The sequence below is a fragment of the Aquila chrysaetos genome, chromosome 4 (genome assembly GCF_900496995.4).
Source record: "Aquila chrysaetos chrysaetos chromosome 4, bAquChr1.4, whole genome shotgun sequence".
NCBI classification, from domain to species: domain Eukaryota; kingdom Metazoa; phylum Chordata; class Aves; order Accipitriformes; family Accipitridae; genus Aquila; species Aquila chrysaetos.
This window is the reverse complement of record NC_044007.1, coordinates 58,060,778-58,083,158: the sequence shown is the minus strand read 5'-3', so window position 1 is coordinate 58,083,158 and position 22,381 is coordinate 58,060,778. Positions and strand designations below refer to the sequence as shown.

At 40.4% G+C, this 22,381-nt stretch overlaps 1 protein-coding gene across 1 annotated transcript in view; it reads right to left on the bottom strand.

Moving 5' to 3' along the window:
• GNAL (G protein subunit alpha L) overlaps positions 1–22,148 on the bottom strand; it is a 197,269-nt gene extending 175,121 nt beyond the window's left edge. The window contains exon 1 of the mRNA XM_030012134.2: positions 21,440–22,148. Within this exon, the coding sequence (XP_029867994.1) occupies positions 21,440–21,887 (448 nt within the window). The 5' untranslated portion in view covers positions 21,888–22,148. The remainder of the gene's footprint in view (positions 1–21,439) is intronic.
• Positions 22,149–22,381: the final 233 nt, after the last annotated feature.

The window sequence follows — 22,381 nt, the reverse complement described above, 5'->3', positions numbered from 1 at the left end:
TAAACATTTCTTACTCAGTTTTCACCTCTTGAGTCTCCTAACTGGAATACAGTGCAGAGGCAGACTGTATGTTCATCCTTACCTGAGTGAGGGATACCTGAACTAGTTTTAAACAAATTAAGCTCAGATACTAGAGGCAGTCCTGCAAAAACTGTGCACAGACTGTATTTACCTGTTTTCCATATGATCTGCTGTTTACTTTCATATCTTATTTCCTTCTTGGTATTTTATGAACTTCAACAGTATTGGCTTCAGTTTTAATAGTCTGATATATGATGAGATCTTCACAGTATGCCAATGAAACACAGAAGAACAAACAACTGACAACTTCAGACAGGGGAAGAAGATCACAAGAAACTGATGTGTGATTCTGAGATCAGGGAGATGATATAAAGTGAACCCATTCCTGTGCCGGTTTACAAACCAATGCTACTACCCTGAAATAACTGTTCATTCACATATGAACAAATGAGACTAAGGTAAGAAATTTGAGTGCCTATGATCAAGCTAAGTGACACTACTTCAGAAAAGGCTGTTTCAGACACTTAATAGCAGTACTATCTCCTTCCTTAATTAGCACAGTATTAAATCTGCAGCCAACTTTTTAATACATTAGTGACTTCTTTTCAGTTATTGGGTTATCAGTACCTTATTACTAACATTCAGTATTTCTTTCTTTGTCTTGTGTTGATAGGTTTCACTGGATTCCAGGCCCAACACTATAAATGTGACAACAGTTATGCCACTATCGATGATTCAGGCTGATACCATCTCTCTTCTTCCAACTGGCATCCATCAGACAGACCCTGACTTTATATGCAAATTGTTGTCTTTCCTAAAGACTATGGTAGTGCAGTGCCTAGAACAATGGAGTCCTGGTACCTGTGCTGTGGTTAACAAAAGCCCCCCCCAATTCAACAACTAAAATAGTTTCTGGACAACCTTTTGGACAACTGAAACTCTAACCCTGCCATGTAAGTATTCTCAACAGTTGAGGATCTTCACTAATGCTACCTTTACCTGCTGGTTGGGGGTAGGGAGGAAAAAAGGAAATATTTCTCCCAGCTAAATGGCTCTCACCAGTTCATACAAACTCAAGTCACAGATGACAAAGTTTTGCAGCCTAAGTTGACCTTCTGTTTGTGAGCTGCCCCACTGGAAACAAAAACTAAAAATATAAATATAAGCATGTTCTTTTTAACTTTAATTAAAATACAGGTCATCTGCACTAGATTAGGTTCTTTTCTCTTAAGTCTTTGCTGCCACCATGAGGATTAAAGATATAATGCAATGAATACATGAATTCATCAAGAAGAACCCATGGTGAAGAACACCACTCAATTGCAAACCTTTCTCTGGTCAGTCCCACTTCTGGGTTTGTTACCTCATTGGAGACTACGGCTCCTAGTCTCCTCCAAAAGCCTTGAAAGGGTGAAAGTAGGGAGAAGTCAGTGACAAGCCAAGCAGGAAAACTCTCCAAACTGGCTAAGAAGTCCCAAGCTGAGAGTCTACAGCTGAGATTCTACACAATTCTCACTCCTGCCACATTTACACACTATGCAACCAAGTTTTATTGAACAAGAAGGCCCCTTTCTAATCATCTTAGTGGTCCATATAACTCACACAACTATGCAAATTTTGGTAATGAGTCCAGTATCACTGGCAACAGCAGCACCACTTCATTAACACCATACCATTAAAATGTCATGCTTGCTGTTTTGATAAACAAATCTATTTACAAATTTACAAAAAAAAAGTCACAAGTAGTTAGTTCTCAAAATGTAACAGGACAATCACTTTTTACTTTTTTAAATCATAAGAACAACACAGTGGTAATTTTATGGGTTATTGCGTTGGATAGACTTTTCTTGAATTATTCAGCTATAGTTTTTCCTACCCTAGAAAAGAACAGCCTTAAACAGTTTTTGTAGAAGACTAAGCCTGCGTAAGAACATTATTTATAGTCTTGGTAAATCGACATACACAAAACTAACAGTCAAGGATGTATCGTCCCCTGAGAAGCCAAAAACTTGCCACGACAATATTCGTTCAGTCATAAAAATACCAAGGCAGATGACTCCTTTCCCAAAATCTTTAGGGAAACATCATATCCCCTTAAATATTTGTATTCAAACCCTCCTAATCCAAGTATCAGGTGTAATACACTATTCCTTCTGCATCAGAAAACAGAAAGGTTTCTCAGCTTTACTTTTTCTCTTAAAACAACATCACTTGTTTAGTTTGAGTTGGTTCTGTCTCAAAATACAAACTAAAATCATGTTTAAAGAAAACTCTTTGGGGAGATTTAATGAAGTTAGGAACATCCCCATCTCACTAGAGACCTGTGAGTTTATTATTTACTCATTACTAATGAGTTTCAAATGACTGATGTCTGCATTTAATATGCATACCAGTACTGTAAATGTGCACATTACATTGCTCAAAAACAAAGCAGGAGCCTATGGGAACACTTGTATTTGAGCTTTCCTCAAGCTCAGCATATGGGTATATACAGAAGAGTAAATCCAGTAACACTGCAAAGCAAATGTGCAGATAAGGAGAAACAATGACTAAGAGAGATCACAAATAGAGGGAAAGGTGAACAGAAGAATATTTAGAGGCAGAAAATGTCCAGCTGATCTACACATACCAAGTAACTTGTCTTTCTGCTAATTGGCTGCTCTTTCTACTCGTAAGTGGTAAGAGAGATTTCTGGGATGGGAAGAAGTTGGACAGGGGAAATAATTGTAAAATGAACAATTCTACTGCTTCTTAAAAGGTACTGAACTCAGAAGATTAGCCCATCAGAAGAGTGGGCACAAAGCTCTGCTCAGTTCTTCCACTAAAAATTCAAGGCCCTGGAGCAGAACACATTGCTGAGTTGTCTGGAAACCAATCACAAAGGATAATCACTCCCTGGCAAAGGAGACTTGAGTTTGCGCCTGCATCCCAAACACAGTCTAACCTGGAGGTGGAGGTGGGAAACAGAAGAAAAGTAAATCACAAGCTGTAACAATCTGACAAATATCTTCAGAGCTGCTGTTTCCACATCTACAGTTGACCAGTTATCGCTGGTGAACTACAAAGCCTGAATGCAACCTATAGCTGTAGAATACATCTCCACTGAGACTGTTCACAGTGGTCTTCACAATTACTGTTTTGGTGGCACCAGGTTTATCTGTGAGTTGAGTTCTTGATGCAAGAGAGCAATCTTCCCTGTATAATGTCACAGAATAGCTCAAGAAACTTTTAACAGAGTTAACAATCAATGTGTGAGGATTGCACAGACACCATCAAACATAAGGTCCTAGAATTACACCTTCACATCTCTGGATCTATGAATATTGCATCTACCTTTCTGATGGCAAACCACAATGTTCTATCTGCTGCATCTACTTTAACATGGTGTGATGCATGAGTGCCAATACAGTGCACCTCACTCCATCAAAGTGCTCTTTGAGACCACTTAGCCTTCCAAAAGAAACTACTTACTCCCTACCGTGAGTGGGTAGAATGTCTTGCAGAAAAGTTATCTTACATCTTGCAGAAGGTGACTGAAAATACATGGGCCTGAAAAATAAACAACCAGAAACAAAAGCCGACTTTGGGATATTCTCATTCATAGGCAAGATGTAGAAACTGATACAGAACATCTACTATGCCACATGAAGGTTGCAACTCTTTACTAAGGAACCATCAGGAAGCTGAGAATTTACTTCAGCAGAACTAGAAAGAACGGTTACCATTATGAAAATGCCAGACCAGCATCTGTTTTGTACAGAAGTTTCACCAGAAGATGATCTTTCATCAGCCGATCTTGACATTAACCACCATTCCCTCCCCACGTCAAAAAAAAAATCCAAGCTGGCTTTAAAATAAAATTAACACAAAAATAAAGTTTTCTCTTCAAGTTTACTTCCAATTCACAAAACTGCAAAGATAGCATTAACAGTTTTAACTATGCTGTGGGAAAAGCCATGGCAGCTTAGCTACATAATCCTCCTTCATTCAGTGCAAAGCAAATGGTGAGTAAAGAATAAATCAAGGTGATACAGCCAACGGCAGTGGTACTTGTAAACTGGTGAAACTGGTTGAAACTAGCATAAAGACAGACATTTGGCACAGCAAACAGGCTGTTACAGTTTTCTTTAAGGAAGAGGAACTGTAGCCTTTCTTTGCCGCAGAGAGGTTTGCTTCACTCCATGTTTGATTGCATAGCAGGTCATACAAAAGTGCCTTCGTATCCAGTGGCACTGTTCTTTACCCCTGAACTAGCAGGTAACTGGGAACACTGGATAAAGCTTTGAGTGCTACCACAGAAGTCATTTGGCACCTTAGGTATACTGACACAGGTCTTCCACTCTAGTTGCAGTCAAGTCACAGCTGCTTTTGACTACACATCCGCTCAGATAGTCATTCAAATTCTGCCTAAACTTATTGCATATTTGTGGACAAGTCAATGAACTTTCTTCATAATTCCTGTGGCCTTTTTAGAGCAGCCAGCAATACCCAGAAGTTACAATAGTCAGAAACCAGCTCTGCAACTCAGTTATTTCTGAATTATTGACATGGTTTATCCAACACTGACCTCAGCTTAGATAAGATCCCACAGGATTTATTAGTTCAGGCATAGTACCACAGATACAAGACAAGCCCTGAGCAACAGAATAGATGTGGGATCTAAAATAGGATAAAATCACATAATGTTTTGAATGGGATTTGGATCCCAGTTTGTTCCAATTAAGGAATGCAGGATTTCCAACTCCATTGTTATCAAACCCACTGATGACATGTTCGATAAATACAGCTCATGGAAATATTTGTGAAGTGTAATTTTTATAGTCATGCTCATTTTCTAAGGAAAAATGGCAGACCTAATAACTATACAGAAGCTCTATACTAAAAATTGTACCACTATATAAACAGCTTTATCACCAGAGGTGGCAAACCAAAGCAGTAAGTATTATGAAGGAGCTTGACCATACAAGAAAATCCTGGTAACACTCAATTCATTAACTACTACTCTGCTTCAAATTGGAGTAAATCAGGTTATTGACTGCAAGAACAAGCTGTTTCTTCATTTTTTTCCAGGCACCCTTGTCATGCATGAGCAGCAAGGGGCAGGGTCAAAGTTTTCCCTCGCAGGAATACAACTATCAATCTGTCTAGGCTCAGAGACCTTTGCTTGGTGCAGTAAGATACTCCCATTACTCTTTGCTTATCCTCTTGCTCCCAAAGCTGGTCAGAGGAGACTTTTCCATTATAAAAATCTTCAGTAGCAATGCAGTCTGACAAACTTTACAACATGGGGCGGTTTTCCCAACATGGCATGCTGCTGTCAAAACATCCTCCACTGTATTACATCTCGTGCTTATCTGAAATGAGGCAGGCAAAAGGGTATCAACAGGTGCTCCAAGTCATCATTCTTCCCTGGACTAGAAATAGGACATCACAGACAGGAAAGCCAGGAACAGTATACTGTTAAGACTTGAAGACTTTCTCATGCTGCCATGACAGGGAACTTGTCTGACCAGCATCTGAGAGGCCCAGATCATTAAGCTGGCATTGGGACATAAAAACGGTACCAGAAGGTTCAGTTTCTTCCCAGCTGAGTTTTCACATCTCGGATACATGGCCATGAGAGGAGGCCATACAGCTGCAGCATAATCGTTAAGTTTCCCTACTCTCAAAAGTATTTAATTTGAGAAGCAGTTTTCAGAAATTCTAGTAAACATTAACATAGTAACTTGGACACCAAAGGTAGTAGCTTTTTGTACCAGCTCTCTAAAGTAATTTTAGAAGTAGACCAGGCTGTAGACATCTAAACTAATAAATAAAATTCAGATGACATGTAAGTTTGAGCATGTTCCACTTCTATTTAGATTTTCCATCTGTATAACAGGAAATATATCTATGGTTCACTCCCCAGAAAAATCCACATGAGACACTAAAGACTTCTGTATACAGTGCAAGAATTATTCCACATTAAAAAAAATGAAGATGACATGCAGTCAACAAATATTCAGTTGCTAATATTTATTCTATACTGTATATACTGCAAGGTAGGGAGGGACCTATGAGGAATGTAGAAAGGAAGCACAGACAGTCACGTAATCAAAGACAACATAATGCATGTTGATATAAAGCATACATACCAAACTTTGAACAGATACCCTTCATGCTGGAAATGCCTAACCTTTGCATGTGTATTTGACAGTTTAACTATAGTTAGACTCAAACCCTACTGATTGCTGTAGTTGAGTCTTCCTAATGATTTTCATTATATGACACCATTCAGCTGATTTTATTAGGTTTTAACCTCTCAGCCTGAAGTTTTCTATGATGAAAACCAATGGGCATTTAGGATCAGAAGGGAAAATTAAAAAACCAAGCAAATAAGTGTTTCTGTCAACATTTTAAGTAGTCTGCTATTCTGAAATCTACATTTTTTCAGCATGCTGCTGTTAAGTCAGGGGTTGCATACCACATTTCATGGGCTCCATGAAAGAAACGGCATTTTCAGTTTTAAGTCTCAGAATAAAAACTCCCTTAAAAAAAATAATCATATTGTAAGCAAATGAATTATCACCATCACTTAAATACATACCCAATGACTGAACCAGGTACAATGCGACAAAAATAACACTAAAAAAAAAATAAAGATTATTCGTCTTGAAGGAATTGATATATTCAGAGTATGCAAAACAACACTTTTGTGTGTAAGCCTTCCTCAGTGCTGACCATTTGACTCCAGCTGCAGTTGGTGGAAGACAAAACTGCTCAGTACTTTTGAAGCATTTCTGATGACATGTACCATATTCAAGCTGAAAAATGAGACATTCAAAGATGAAATTCATGAAAATAATTTTCTGCCATGCCTCTGGGTCTCAGCTCCCTCTTCCAACTCAAGCAGTAAGTTCCAGACTGATAGCACTGCAGAGTTAGGTTCACATCTGGGATTCTTGCCACCACAGCAAGATTTGCTATGCCTTCAATGTAAGTATGCATTTTACACACTTGCACATTACACTGACTTACAACTTCAGATCTTTACATACTACAGCAGAATCAGTAACACAACTGCTCCTATACTTAAAGTTATTTCTCCTCCTTCACAGTTTATGCTCGCATTCTATTTTGGAAGTTCTTTTTAAAGAAAATGCATGTTTCCTCCACAGGAAGGGTCCCTGTGTGGAGAGTTAGTTAAAATGCTAGAAGACCTGGCTCCAGCTAGAGCATTTTATCAGAACACCCACAGAGGAAGCGCTATCCTTTGAAATGTTAAATACATTGTCAACTATGGATGGGGGTCAAGAAAGCTTTTCAAGCCATCTAGTGCTCTGAAAGAAATGCATACACCTGAGAAGGAAAAAAAAAAAAAAAAAAAAAGAAAAAAAAAAGACTGTCTATGGTGACAGGATGATGGACTCAGTCAAGTATTTCATAAATTTAGATAATTGCTAGTGTGCATTTAGGATGAGTTAAAGAATGAGAATACCCCAATGTATTCACAGAGACTTAATTCTTCACTCAAACACCTATTAACAAAGAGGAGGGTTATGAAGGTAAAAACTCTACCTTTATGTTAGTAAATGGCTAGAACAAGAGTTGATTTCTAACATGTAACATACACAACAATTCTAACAATAAGCAGTTTTTAGAACAGATTATTATTTTTCCTAACTACTACCAAAAAAAGCCACCAAAAAGCTGACATGAAATAAAACTGTTAATTTACTAAGTGCTTAGATTTAAGAGCTTTACATTTTGAGCTGGACTCTTTTATGGTGAGGATGATTTCAAAACATGAATGATCAGTAACTTCCCAGCCATAAACAAAGACAGCAAAAGTAACCAGAGTCAGCTGATTTGAAAGACAGCGTTCATAAAAGGTCCAAGCAACTGCCTGCAAGACCTAACATAGCACAGAAGACACTTTTGGACTACAGCCAGTAAAAAAGAAGGAAACAAACAACAACATCATGAGATTATTTTTTTCTCCTGCTCTGGTCTGTAGTAGCAGGAAATATTCAATTGGCTTAATATTTCATCTTGACAAAGCATTTTCAGCTTGTTGAAAGTATGAATTTAAATAAGCAGCTTGTCTCTTTTCTAAGAAAAGGAGAGGGAAGTGGACAGTTTGAACCACCCTAAAAACAGACTATACTTTAGCGATGCAATGGACCAAGCAAAACACTGCTGTTTCCAAAACATCTTCTCAAGTTAATAAAATTATTTGTTTTGCTAGAAATCATACTAGCACCATGCTCTTCTAGACCATGCTAGACCAAGACATGGATAAGCCGCCTCATTGTTTAATGAAAACATTCACCCAGAAATGTCAGGTTATGTTTTTTACTTAAAAGAGTTACAGCAAATAATGCTGTGTGTGTCAACACAAGTAATTCTTTAAACAGAGATTCTTGCCCTCCTTCTTCACAAGGTGATCTAAACAGTTCTTTTCTCAATATTTACAGGAGAATTCAATCCAGGAAGGATCCAAGCATGCATGTCCTGCAAATCACCACAGATAATGGCATAAAGAATGTCAATCTCATTTACTGTTACTCTACAGAATAACCTCAGGGCCTCAGAAAATAAAGTTTTTCAGGTATGAGATCCTGTTATTTAGGTTACACACAGTCTGAGAAAAATCACATTCCATCGAGCACAGGACTGGTATCTACCACCTAAGGTCCATGAATCAGTAATAAGTTATTTGCTTAATTGAAAATAAATATTTGAGGGATATTGATAACAAACACCATTGATTAAGTTAAAGGCTTATGTCAATATAAGACATTTGATATTATAAATAAGCAGCACATGTATGCCTGATGTTATTCTGCAAATGATCAATACAACACATTTTAAGTGGATCAGGAATCAGCCAAGAGATGGATTTCAAGAAATAAGCGTGAATCATCAACTAGTTGCAGTGTTGCTAGTAAGGTCCTCACAGGACCAGTAAATTTTTAGTCACTGATTAAAGATACCACTGTGAATAATGCTAGCTTAACAAAAGACTGAAATGTGGACGAGCAGTAATGTTGGAGAAGAGCAACTCTCCAATAAGCACAGTACAATCAAATAATACTCTTCAATGAGCCACTGCAAGGTCATATCTCTAGAAGCAGCAGAAGCAGAGTACAGAGATTTTTATAGGCCAGTTTCAGAAAGGCTTCGATATATAGTAGTTCTGAATTGCCTGATGAACCAAGTAAAAAAGGAAAAACAATGCTTCCTCCAGAAAATAAATACAAACAAAAACACCATTAGAAGCAGGCATTGCCCGCTTCTGAGACGTTGAAAAAACAGTTCAGACAAGAGCAATAGGTGAAGAGCACAGTTAGCTTTTAAGGAATATTTTCCAGCCTGTTTTCTTTCAAGGAATGGAATAACTACATGAGTTACAGCTACAAACAAGCTGGAGAAAGCAAGTGTAGTATGAATTCCAGCCAAATAGAAGCTGAAGTTGGTGGGTGGGTCAGTGTGTGTCCTATTCAGAACTGAAATAAGAGGTCCCAAACAATACCACTGCTTGAACACTATATGAAGATTACTTTAGTAATATTCATGTTAAAATTCAAGCAACTTAATAATTTTGAGCACAGAGACTAACTGGGAAGTAAAATGATTTCTTGGTTATATAGATAGTTGCATGGAAAAGTCTTACTAGTTACTTCTGGACTTTCAGTCTACTTATTCATAAATTCCTTAAATCTGCTCCACTGTCTGGTTGCTTACCTCACACTGATGAAGCAGCTACCAATACTAAAGTCTTACCAGTCTAACTTCAGAGAGAACTGTATTAGGGGATAAAGGATTGAACTCAAAAGATGCTGTGTATTTATTTATTTGGTACTCAGTAGTATCTTCAAATTGTTTTTTCTGACATAGGATTAAGAGAGATTAATTCAGCATTTCTTTGCACATCATGTAAACAGCCAGTTCAAGTAAGCTTCCAATTACTCTTTTACCAAGGGTATCAGGATACAGAATGCATGGGGGGGGGGGGGGGGGGGGGGTAGAACCCAACAAAAAACAAACCGTCAGAAATTCTTACTTTGAAATAAGTTTATTTGACCTCTAAAGAAACACAAAGTGAGGTATTACAGGGAGGCTTTGGATTCACTTTAAACAGGAAGTCAAAGGTGGGGGGGGGGGGGGGGTGGAATCAAACCAGAAGAAGAGACCTTTTACATTTCAGTGGCAGTCAACATAGTAGGATGTACTGATGTTATGCTGCTTAGGCTTGAGAAGGTTATGTATTTGTTTCGCCCTGCACCCAATCTACTTGTACTAGAATACCAGGTGCTGAAGAACCTTGGCAGGCTGTGCCATTGCTCGCACAAGCAATGCACAAAACCCCCAAGAAACTGTGGCATTAAGGTGAATGGTCTCCCCAAAGAGCAGAACCAGGTATTAACACATACCTGTTCTCAAGCATTGTATAGGGAGGCAGACCGAGCGTGAAACATCTGCTCGTTCTTCAGAGCATCAGAGTCCCTATTTCCTTCTGAAACTGCTGGAGCAGAAGCACTAGCAACGGTACTGGGCATAGCATGAAGCAGCATGAAAGACAGTCCCGTCCCACCCCTGCCCACCCCAAACCCTTCTGTAACACAGTCCTCTGAAAGGCTGTTTAATCTTTCACTGCACTGCTTTAACTTTTCCTGACATGTTAGAAAGTATTATTCAGTCTCCAGCAGATAGATCACATATCTGTGAATCCCTTTTAACCAGACAAGGACTATTGCCAAATGGTCTCTGGAGTAGATTACTTTTCAGGCGATCCTTTCTACATTAAATTATGAGCAACTTCAAGTATCAAGAAACTATTCTCTCCTTTTCAGCTTTTACATGAAACAGTTTTCCTTCCACCTCTGGTAGTTCAAAGACATAGCTGACATACACCTGGAGCCAGAATCCACTGACAGAAGAGAGTTCTGCATATCACAAGCCAAACACCACTGTAGGCATTTTTGTTCTTTTTTTCCCCTCTGCTGAGTCAACATCCTCAGCTTTATATATAGTTAAGAGGTAGAAGGCCCTACGAGTGAATATGTTGCCTCCTTAAATATTATTGTAGTTTCCCCATTTAAAAACAAAACAAAACAAAAAACCCAACAAAAACCAACACCATACCAACTGTACTATTTCAATAATAATCAGGTTGGAAAGACACTATTGAACAAACAAGCTCATGAATCCCGATGTCACATCAAGTAGAATAAGAAAACCTGAGGGAGGAGAAATGGAATTGCTGGAAGCTCATGGAAGCATCAGAGGGATTGCTACAGCTTCTGATCTGAAAGCAATACATCAGGAAGCACTAAACCAAGTGCAACTCTACTGCTTCTGTATCAGTCTTCCATTAAGAGAAATTAAATGCTTTAGAGCACTGAAGAATCACAGAAAGTGTAAGGCTGTTCAAAATGTTCTTAAAAGTAAGAAGAAAAATGTATTTACTAAAAGGAACAATGCATGCCAGTTATTTAAATGCTGTTTGTTATCCAGTCTTTCTCCAACTGCCAAAAGGTTTTGTTCCCCTCCCAGTGCTATTTCATCTATAGGCACAATCCAAATCAATATGAACTTGAAATTCAATTCTGTTCAACAAACCAAAGCCATAGAAATTCACATGGAAGAAGGGTGGTTTGTTGGTTGGTTGGTTTTTATGCTCCACCTCCCCCAACAAAGACTGTGAGAAAATACTATAAAGAATTTCAGATTTCTGTTTTTCTTTCAAAATGTTAAATGAAAGTAACATCAACTACTCAATCTGAACCAGAATTATTGTCCTGTAGATCCCATCTGTTTTCCTTCACGGAAATATTTTCAAGGGATAAAAGCAAAACAGTTTGAACCGCTACTGTTCTGCATTAAGCCATGCTCACAAGTCAGTAGACCCAATGAATAGAAGGATCTGAAAGTCACCTTAAGTTATAGCCAATCCTTAATGCAGTTTTCCTGCTTGTTTAGGCATGACTAGGTTGCAGAGCTTGACACGTAACCGCAGTATACTTGTAGTGTACTACAAGGTTCTTAAGCACAGCTGAAGCAGAAAAACTTATCTTGTACACATCAAGGATTTTTTTCTTTGTTCAGTTTTTAGTATTAGATGATTAAATGATTGGGAGAAAACAGACACTTTATGAGACATGAATACCTTCCATAGCATCTTGCCATTTAGAAAAGAAAAAAGACTTTTTTTTTTTTTTTTTTAATTAAAAAACCCCAAAACCTTTTTAACCATACCTTTACAGATTATGAACTGGTTACTTCTGCATATGTCCTTTATACAAATTATTATATTCTTCTGCATCTTAGGTTTTTAGTTTGTGTAAGAACATAAAAAAAAAAAAGAAGTATGTCTTTGCAAAGGCTGGCACATGTTAGAAGCACTTAGTATCTTGTTCATCTCTCTCCTAGAGAGTGAATTAGACAAGTGCAGCAAGCTCAGAACAAGCAGAAGATAACACTGTAAGTCTATTTTGTAATTCAAACATCCAGTGAGTCAAAGGATGAAAAGAAAAACAATCTTGTTACGGAATCCATTAGACTTGCCCTGTTCTTACAAAGCTTTAAGCCTATGAGATACACCAGCATATAATCCAACCACATACTCCTGCAGGCTTGTTTAACTTACCTAGACTCCTCATGGCTATCTACCATGTTTTACAAGAACTTCACTGGTGGCATGTGTGCACGCACAGACATGTGTGTGTATCTCTATCTGAAAAAAGCGTCATCTGGAATAGAAAACTATTCTTCAGTCAACATGAAATTAATTCAAGCACGTGAAATATGAACGAGTCCTCTCACTGAAAGAAAAAAGCAACTTGCTTCTGTTGTAGCTTAGTCCTCCACATGAGGCTTTCAAGAAAATAAAGATGATTATTAGGAAGGCACTGCCTAACACCATGCAGTACATTCTGCGTTTGCTTCAAGATCCAGAATGACTAATTCTCCATAATTAAGAGAATTGTACCATAACAGAGTTGGTAATGTCTGCAGCAATGTTTGCGACAGTTTTCAATAAAAGATTAAATTGCTTAATATAAATCTCACTTGCACAGAAGAATAAGGACCCATGATCATCCACATTTTGGGCAGTTTAGCATAGCCTTCATTCTTCATGATGGAAACATAAAACTCTTTCTATCCATTTTGATCCACATATGACAAGTTACATACAGTGTATATTACATGTATCAAAAAGTATGTATTTTCAAATAATTAAAACAGAGGGATTGGGAGTGGGGAAACAATACCCACAGAGACTGAGGACTCAATTTATTGTCATGTTTTTATTAGAGATGTTTTCAGCCTGCTATTTATCTCCAATGCATGCACTAACCCAAATCACACAAGGAATGTTCTCCTTTTCTGCAGCTTCTGAAGACCAACTAGATAATTTGCTGGAATTAACTGCTGAGAAGAGCTTCCTTTTTGCCCTTTATAGGAATGAAGTCTTCTTAAAAGAAACTGTCAACATTGTATTGCTTATCATAGAGAAAGTGAAAGACTTTTCAATTCTTTTTGTTTAAATACTTGGGGCGGGGGGGGACGACACACACTTTATACTTTTTAACAGCTTTATAAGCTCCAAAATGCATGTTGTTCCCACATGATGTCATCTTTAACTTTATTTTAGCTAAGTATTTACAGTATAGAATTTAAAATACGACCTCGATCTGACTTACTACAGTAATGGTATTTTGGGAAAGAATAATTTATTATTCTTGAAACCTAACATTACTTTAAATGTAAGTGGAATTTATAATTCTTCAAACTTAAGTTTAAAAACAAACAAAAGTAAAATACCAGATTTTGAGGAAGAAATTCAAGTTTGACTTCAAAGAGATCTTATCAGTTAAGATCTTCCACTACAGGTGACTGATGTTATGCCTTATGTTACAGACATTAATTGGCAGGTTTTTTCTTGGATTTTTTGATCCTTTGCATGTGAAAACAGACAAAGAAAAATCAAATATTTTCTTAAATACTTTTTATCTATTCTAGTCCCAAACAGTATGTCCTTCCTTCTTCATAAAGTTTATCCAGTGAGGCTTTAAGTCCTTAAACTTTTATTCAATATTCATGTGCAGACAAATCACGAGAGACAGGAGTTTCACATATAGCTATACAGTGCTGCAGGGATAACATGAAACATCGCTAGTCAGTATACTTAATGCTCATTCACTTTTGGAAAAGGCATAAATACAATGTGCATAGGCCAGGTAGGAAGCTGCATTTCTTCAAGACCCTGCACTCCTGGGTATTTAAAAAGCAAAAAACCAAACCACCCAGCCTTATTAATTTATGATATTATCAGTCAAAAGAAAACATACAAAATTAAAAAAAAACTAAAACAGTTCTGCCAGACAGTTTTAAGTAATGGCACAGTAGGACAAGCTTCTGCCCATAAAGTGAAAGATGTGTTGATGACTGCAGCACAACAAATAGCTCACAGGGTTGAACAACTACACAAGGCTGTAAACCTTAACCATAATTGGATGATTTTAACTATCTACAAAAGGCTGCTTTTATTAAGAACATAATAAGTAATAACTACTGACATACATTTTCCATCTCTAAAAATAGATCTGCATCTTCAGTGAAAGACAGCTTTAGATTTCTTTTGGACCGTGGCACCAGTCAACATGCTGAATAACATCTGCTCTGTGCTTCATTTTACTCATTTGTTCAACCCATCAAGCATCTACTCTACAAAGAGCTTCTTACTGGACATTACAAAAGATCCAAACCACACAGAATTTAAGAAAACACTGAAAGGTATGGTCAAGACTTCCCCAATGTAAAAGTGGTAACTCAGAAATTTCTATCCTTTCTATTGGAGGGTAAGCAACAGCTCTGTTATCTTACTTGCACCATTTTGTTTCTCTACTATTGTTCAGAAGTCCATAGAGAAGAATCATTTCCTATCATTCAGTGAAAGCAAAGTGTTCCTAGAACAGGCTATCAAATAGGTTAAACTTAGTAAGCAGAGAGAAGGCCAGGTTTCCCCCACAGCTCAACGAGGCTGTTGGATTAAAAACAAAAGAAGAAAGATTTTTTTTAAAATTAATTCAACTTTCTAAGCTCAAATGGTACCTGACTTGAAAAGTAAGTTGAAGGAAGCCATGACTCTAGGGAAAAAAAACCCCCACAACCAGTAAATATTTCCCCAAATTTGTACAGTTTCACTGTGTAAAAGATGCTAAAATGGAAAAAAAAAAAACCAAACCCCACAATATAAGTATCATTTATACAGTGTTCTTGGAGAATGAAAAAATATCATAAGATTCAGTTAAGGAATGCCAAAGGGCTGGCAAGGTAGGAAATATGGGGTGCGGGCTTAGGCAGTGGAAAGGGATGAACACAGGAACAAAGTATCAAACTGTATTTCTTCTAAATAATGTAATAATTCTAAATAATATTCTAAATAATTTCTTCTAATAAACTGTATTTCTTCTGGGGGCGGGGCAGGGGAAGGCATGGGGAAAGAGAAAACAAATGTACAAATCCCAAAGTTTTATATACTCTTTAAAATTTCTGCAGTCAACAAGTTACAATGGTAACGGGAGCTTAAAAAGACAAAGAAGATATTAGCATAGCTTGCTTAATTAAGACACTATGTTATGATAAGCATTTGTGGAATACACACCAATATGCAAAACTTGCCTAACAACTGAAAGTTCATATTGCCTAAGTAACAGCTGCAGAACCCAACCTTGCTCAGCAGTTAGAGCCTCCCAGCACTCTGTGCTGGTTTTGACTGGGATAATTTTCTTCATAGTAGCTTGTCTGGGGCTATGTTTTGGATTTGTGCTGAAAACAGTGTTGATAACACAGGGATGTTTTCATTACTGCTGAGCAGTGCTTACACAGAGTCGAGGCCTTTTCTGCTTCTCACCCCACCCCACCAGCGAGGTGGCTGGGGGGGCACAAGCAGTTGGGAGGGGACACAGCCAGGACAGCTGACCCCAACTGACCCCAGGGATATTCCAGACCATACGATGTCATGCTCAGCATATAAAGCTGGGGGAAGGAGGAGGAAGGGGGGGGGACATTGGGAATGATGGCATTTGTCTTCCCACGTCACCGTTAGGCGTGATGGAGCCCTGCTTTCCTAGAGATGGCTGAACACCTGCCTGCCCATGGGAAGTGGAGAATAGATTCCTTGCTTTGCTTTGCTTGCACACACAGCTTTTGCTTTACCTATTAAACTGTCTTTATGTCAACCCACGAGTTTTCTCACTTTTACCCTTCCGATTCTCTCCCCCATCCCACTGTGATGAAGGTGAGCGAGAGGCTGTGTGGTGCTTAGTTGCTGGCTGGGGTTAAACCATGACACACTACTACACATAACATAGAATAGAACAAAAAAAGTGTATTTTTTTCCTTAAAAGTGATTAAAAAATAAGCAAAATTAATCAACGAGCTGAAATCAGTTAGAACAGCTAAACATGGGCCAAATGCAATTAGTCAGTAATCTACAGAATAAAGAAAAGCTAAGTGTTGTAAATCAGGGATCACTTTCAGTACACTTAAAAAATGCCCAAAGAACTAATTCCAACATGTCCTGATGACTTCCGCCTACTGGTTTCCTCATCTGCAAGGCATGCATATACACTTCAATGTGATGGCATAAGTTACAACAAAACCAGAAGAGCATTTGGAAAGATATGCGAATGATCCAAAGGATTAGGGATTATAGAACCCATTTACTTTATTACATTGGTCGGTATTTGCAGCCCATTATCTCAAGTCCTAAAAATATCTGTTCCTATCAATTTTATTTCCATTATCTACATGCTAGTACTACCTTGCTATAGGGATCCAAAATCTACCAACACAAACCAACAAGTTTTTTTGTAAAGACGAGATAGGCATATACAGGATGCAACAAGAAGATGCAACACCCTGGAACACAAGCAGCGGTGCCCAGCTCAGTTACGGACCAGGGAGGGCATCATCTCTGGTGGTAAGAGGGAAAACACCCCAAGCACACAGCCTTATGCAGGCACAGGCAAAGTATCAGCACATCAAGCTAAACTAAATTCAGGTATTTATCAATAAGCATGAGTTGGCACTATATAAAAGTTAGTTATTTTTAAAATAAGATTTATTAAGTTTAATTTTAATACTTAAAATTGGTTTGGGGATTATAAATTTAAGGGTTTGCTGATGCAGCATACATAAATAACAGACTGCAATTTTAGCCTGAAAGCCGCTGTCAGAGCAGAAATCCTTTTTGCAACACAGTGTAATTCTGACAACAGTCAATAGGTGTGTAGTTAAGAAAATAAAACTGTAGTAAAGCATTATGTTTGTTATACACCTCCGAGCTTTCAGGGATCTACAGCTTAGGAACTCCCCAAGGTTGACAAGGCATTTTTGTGTTTGATTTCCATTAATTCAGGGGAACCGTGTTTCTTTGTATGTTTTATACACTTTTGTGTATAAACATCATCAAATATGTCTAAATTTCACTATCAAGTCAATACTTAAATATCATGTAAGCAGCTACAGGACCTTTTAAAGGAAGAAAACTACTATCTCCATTTTCCCTCCCTCAATCCCTGTATCATTACTTTCAGTTTCTGTTGAACAGAAAAGCTTTTACTCCCAGCACTTTCAGTTTCAGTTTAGCAGGGAAGTGCAAAAGAATGAGTTCTGCTTGAGAAAGTCATCCAAATTTAGGACAGCAACCAGGAGTCAGGGGAAATGGAAAAAACAGGAGCCAGAGGAGACTAGAAGACAACAGCTAACTAGGAAAAAAAATTATTTCTATTTATGGCTTACTTCAACATTACATGAGCCTTAATTATACCACAATGGTTAGCACTTTGTTTAGAGCCAATCCCCCTTCACCCCACTTACTCCCAAAATAGTTTAAAATACAAGACTGGAAATGAGAATTTAAATTGCTTCTACAAAGTGATTTGTAATGCTTGTACAGCTTCTAGGAAATCATCAACTAAACAGTCTTGTAGAAGAGAGTATCTGCAGTTCTCTGGAAAAAAAGACCAAACAGAAAACAAGACAGAAACCAAAGCTACAAGACTCTGACCAAGCCCTGTAAATCTGTGCAATAAATATGGATGCTTAAAAAAAATTCTCATCTCAAGGTTAGCAAAAGCATCCTAAGAATTCTGCACAGATTAACATTTTCACTTATAAAAATAAAAGGAAATAAAAACCTGCCAATAATACAGTGCACATTAATCAATTCAAGGTTTCCAGCCCTTTCTCCTCTTTTTAAAGTGGACATTAAACAAGAAACAGCCAATTGCGGTAGAAAGCAAGTTTCCATTTTGTGAAGGTTCATCTTCTTGCAGAAGAAAAACAAACCAACCAACTCAAACCATGTTTGCTGTCACTCCAGTGCACCAGGAAAGCCCCCGCATCACAGTTACAGCCACCTGATACAGATACACCTATTTGTGGGAGGCACACACAGAGCTGTTCTCAAGGACTTACCGCATACCCCCCTTTTGACAACTACTGGTTATGACAAAACACGTTAAGTGTTTCTAAATGTAGGTTAGAGGGGAGCGTCAAAACATCATGTGCAGCATGAGACATTAATCGGGGGGAAGCTGTGACAGGTAAGAACATGTTCTTAGAGATCTATTTACCAACATATGCTAAAAAACGCCTTTGAGGCTTCATAATATTTTGGTAACTTATATGCATAGCTCATCACAAAGCTGATTGTTTTCATTTGACATAATAAAAGGAGAATTAGTGTGCTTTTAGGGAAAGGTCATTTTCAGGCATTTATAGAAGCTTCTCTTCTAATATACTACTTATTTAGAGACTCTAGAGATTATTAATGTTCTTATACTAGTGCACTTATCTGTATATCCTTTTCACATCTAGTTGTAGCTCCTTAAATTATACAGTGTTTTCCTCTAAAATTTCAATAATATCCTCTAAACTTGCCCCAGTTCAGGTACAAGACATACAGGGACAAACCAAATCAAAGCTATTATTTACAAACTTGTATTTAAAAGAAACAGAAAGAAACAAAGCCCACACCAATGCTGTTGCTCAACTTTGTTTATTCTGTGACAGTGCTCTGCTGTCACTGCATTCACCATTTCTCCGCTGCTATGGATTTCCTCCATGTTGATCTACAAAAATATTCCTCCTCTCTCCAGCAAAGGTTCGCTTTTTAGGTTCACTCTCCCAGGAAGACCTTAGGGACAGGGATCAAGTTATTTACCACAAGAAGCACTGTAAAATATCAAGCCGATAATATTCTTTGATCTAAAAGACCTCTGCATGCATCCCAAGTCTTTTCCTCTGTGCAAGACTGAAAACGATTACCTTGTGCAATGCAATTTTGCTTTACTCTTTCTCGGACAAATAAACCCTTCCCCATTCTAAATATTTTCCTCTTAACTAGAGCAGAATTTCTACTTCTTTGCAAACAGCAACACAAAGCACCTGCAGCTCTCCCTACACCCAAATCAAACATTTATGTCAGGCCCTGATCAGCCAGGGCTGAAACAATAATCCAGCATTTCCTCCCTGCAATACAGAGAACAAGAGAGTATTTTCTGATTATGACACAGATTTAATACAAAATTCAACACAGAGAGTCTTGGGAGTGTTGAGTGTCTTTCAGGGTGTCAAGGGTCAGAGATGGTTTATTTTTCAAATTGCATTGTTTCTGAGCAGGTGCGTACTGCTCTGGTTTACTATGACAACCACCCATGTTATAGACTACATGCAGTACCTATTTGTTAGGATCCTTTTGTTCAAGCAATTACATTCCTCTCTAGAGGAAGGTCACCAACTAGTATCTTTGCCTTCTGGTAGCCATATTGGTCACAACATACTTTCAGATGTTACAGGAAGAAAAACCTTTTTAAAATACACTTTTTTAATGGAATATTTTAAATTTTAGAGTTAAATACTGTAACAGTTCCAGCATCAGAAGAAACATTTTACAAAGAGTATTATTAATTCCATGGAGTAGGAATTACATCTTCTTTCTCTTTCCTTTTACTGGCTGTACTGGTATCCTACAGGCTGGTATTTTATGGGAAATAATAAAGCCCATGATTTGTTTTTTAGAATTGGAGCACTACAGTTCTCGCAAACATTGCTTATACCTTTTTTACACTACTGTATTTTGTATTTTGTCCGCCCCTCACCCACCAACAGGAATGAAGGAATCCAATAACATGGAAACACAGCTTTATAAAGACAGACGTAAGGCTACCCAAAATCTGGAAGACACATAGATAAGCACCGAAACTCTGTACCACACAACTTTATGAAAACACGCAAAGCAAGCTAACGCAAAAGCAAATCGGTATTTCCACGCTGACAGAAAACAGAGATTTATGACCACAGCTAAGAGGCCAAACAAGCCCTCTGCCCAGACCATAAAAAAAAAAGCCCTGCAGTATGACTGTTCTGTTTCCTGCAGGAAATGAGATGCTTGTATTAGATACCCCTGTGGTTTTCATACTGTAAATGTATCAGCTGGTACAAATCCTCTGGAGAGGACTATTAACTAATGCTTAGAAAGAGCAGTGGCAATAGCAGACTGCAGGTAGCGCCTCAGGGGAGAGGGGACAAAAGCTGACAAGTCATCCCTAAAAAAATTTGAGGGCCAACAGCTGAAGAACACATCTTGTAGTAGAGGCGATGTCTGCGAGGACTATACGTACATACCTACAGCCACTTATCTCCACCTACACCGCTTGCTGCTTCTTTAAATAAGGAGCCTATTGCTATTGCTCATCAGCACTCCTCTCGTGTAGGAGCCACAAGCCCCCACTATTGCTCCTCAGCAGACCATCCCTGGTTACGCACGGCGGAGGAGGACCATCCACAGGCTCTACACATCTTATGCATGGCCATTTTTCCTCCTTGCTACTGTGGGTTTGTTTTGGTGGGGTTTTTTTGTTTGGTTTTTTTTTTTTTTTTTTTTTTTTTTTTCCTAATGCTTCCGAGTTGCTCGGGCGCTAAGACAACCAACTTCTGGCCGAGGCGGCCCCCCCCGCCCGGGGCAGGGCTCCCCTCCCCCGGAAGACCCCGGGGCTGCCCCCTCCGCATCGCTCCCGCCCGGCGGCCTGGGTGGAGCCGCTCGCCCTCGCAGGACAAGCACCCCTCGTGTTCTCCATTGCAAAGCCACTGCCAGGGCCAAAAGGGGGGAGGAGGGCCGAGAGGGAGGAGGAAGGGGGGGGAGGGAAAGGTGTAAACCTGCCTGGGGGAGAGCCCGGGGACGGAGGCGGGGGGGGGCAGCGGGGAGACAAAGGAGCGATGGAGGGCGCCCACGGAAAACAGGGGAAGCCGGGGGGGGGGGGGGGGCGCTGCCGGGGAGCCCCGCGGGGCACCTGCCCGCCCCGGCACACGCCCCGCACAGGCACACGCACACTGCTCCACGCACACACACACACACGCGTACCCAGCAGCAGCAGGCGGTGCGTCTGCTTGTACTCCCGCTTCTGCTCCTTGAGCGCCCGGTCGATGCTCTTGCTGACTTTCCTCGCCTCCTTCTCCGCCTCCCTCTCCTCCAGGCGCAGCTTCTCCCAGGGTCTCTGCAGCGCCGGCGGCTGGTGCAGCGCCTGCTGCCGCGCCGCCGCCTTCCCCCCGCCACCGGGGCCGCCGGCCTTGGGCAGAGGCGGCCGCTCGGGGGCCGCCCCGTTACCGCCGCCGTTCTGCAGCAGCAGCGGCGGCCCGTCCGCCTCCCCGCCGGGCTTACCGCCGGGCCGAAGCGGGGCGCCGAGGGGCTGAGGCTGCGGGGCGGCATGAGGCTCCGCCGGCGCTTCGGGCTCCGAGGCGGCGCCGGCGCTGGAGATGGAGCCGCCGGCGTCGCCGAAGAGCCGCGGGCGCAGGCTGTAGCAGAGCCCCATGGCTCGGTGCCCCCGCCGGGGACGGGCTCTGGCGCGGCGGGGTTGGCCTCAACGCTTCCCGCCGGCCCTACGCGCCGGGGAGGGGGCGCCGCGGAGCCCCTCACGGCCCCGCTGGGCCATCTTGCATTTTCCTCCCCGGGCGGCGGCAACGGCTCCTCAGCGCCGATCACCTGACACCCAGCCGCCACCGCCGGGTCCACCTTACCGTAAATACCCCAGCGCCAGCCCACCGCGCAGCGCTGGCCGCCGGCGGGGGAAGGGCGGGGGCACGCCGCCCGCGCCGCCACACAGGCGCACACACGTTCGCAGCCCACCGCTCCCCCCCCCCCCCCCCCCCCCTCCGCCCTCCACCGGCGCCGCCGTCCCCTCACGCCACCCCGCCCCATGGCCGCCTTCCCCCGCTGAGGGGGCGAGGGGCTCCCGCCGTGGAGCCCCCTCAGCGCGGACCCTCGCCCCCTCGCTGCCTACACCACCCGCCCTCCCTGCTTCGTCCG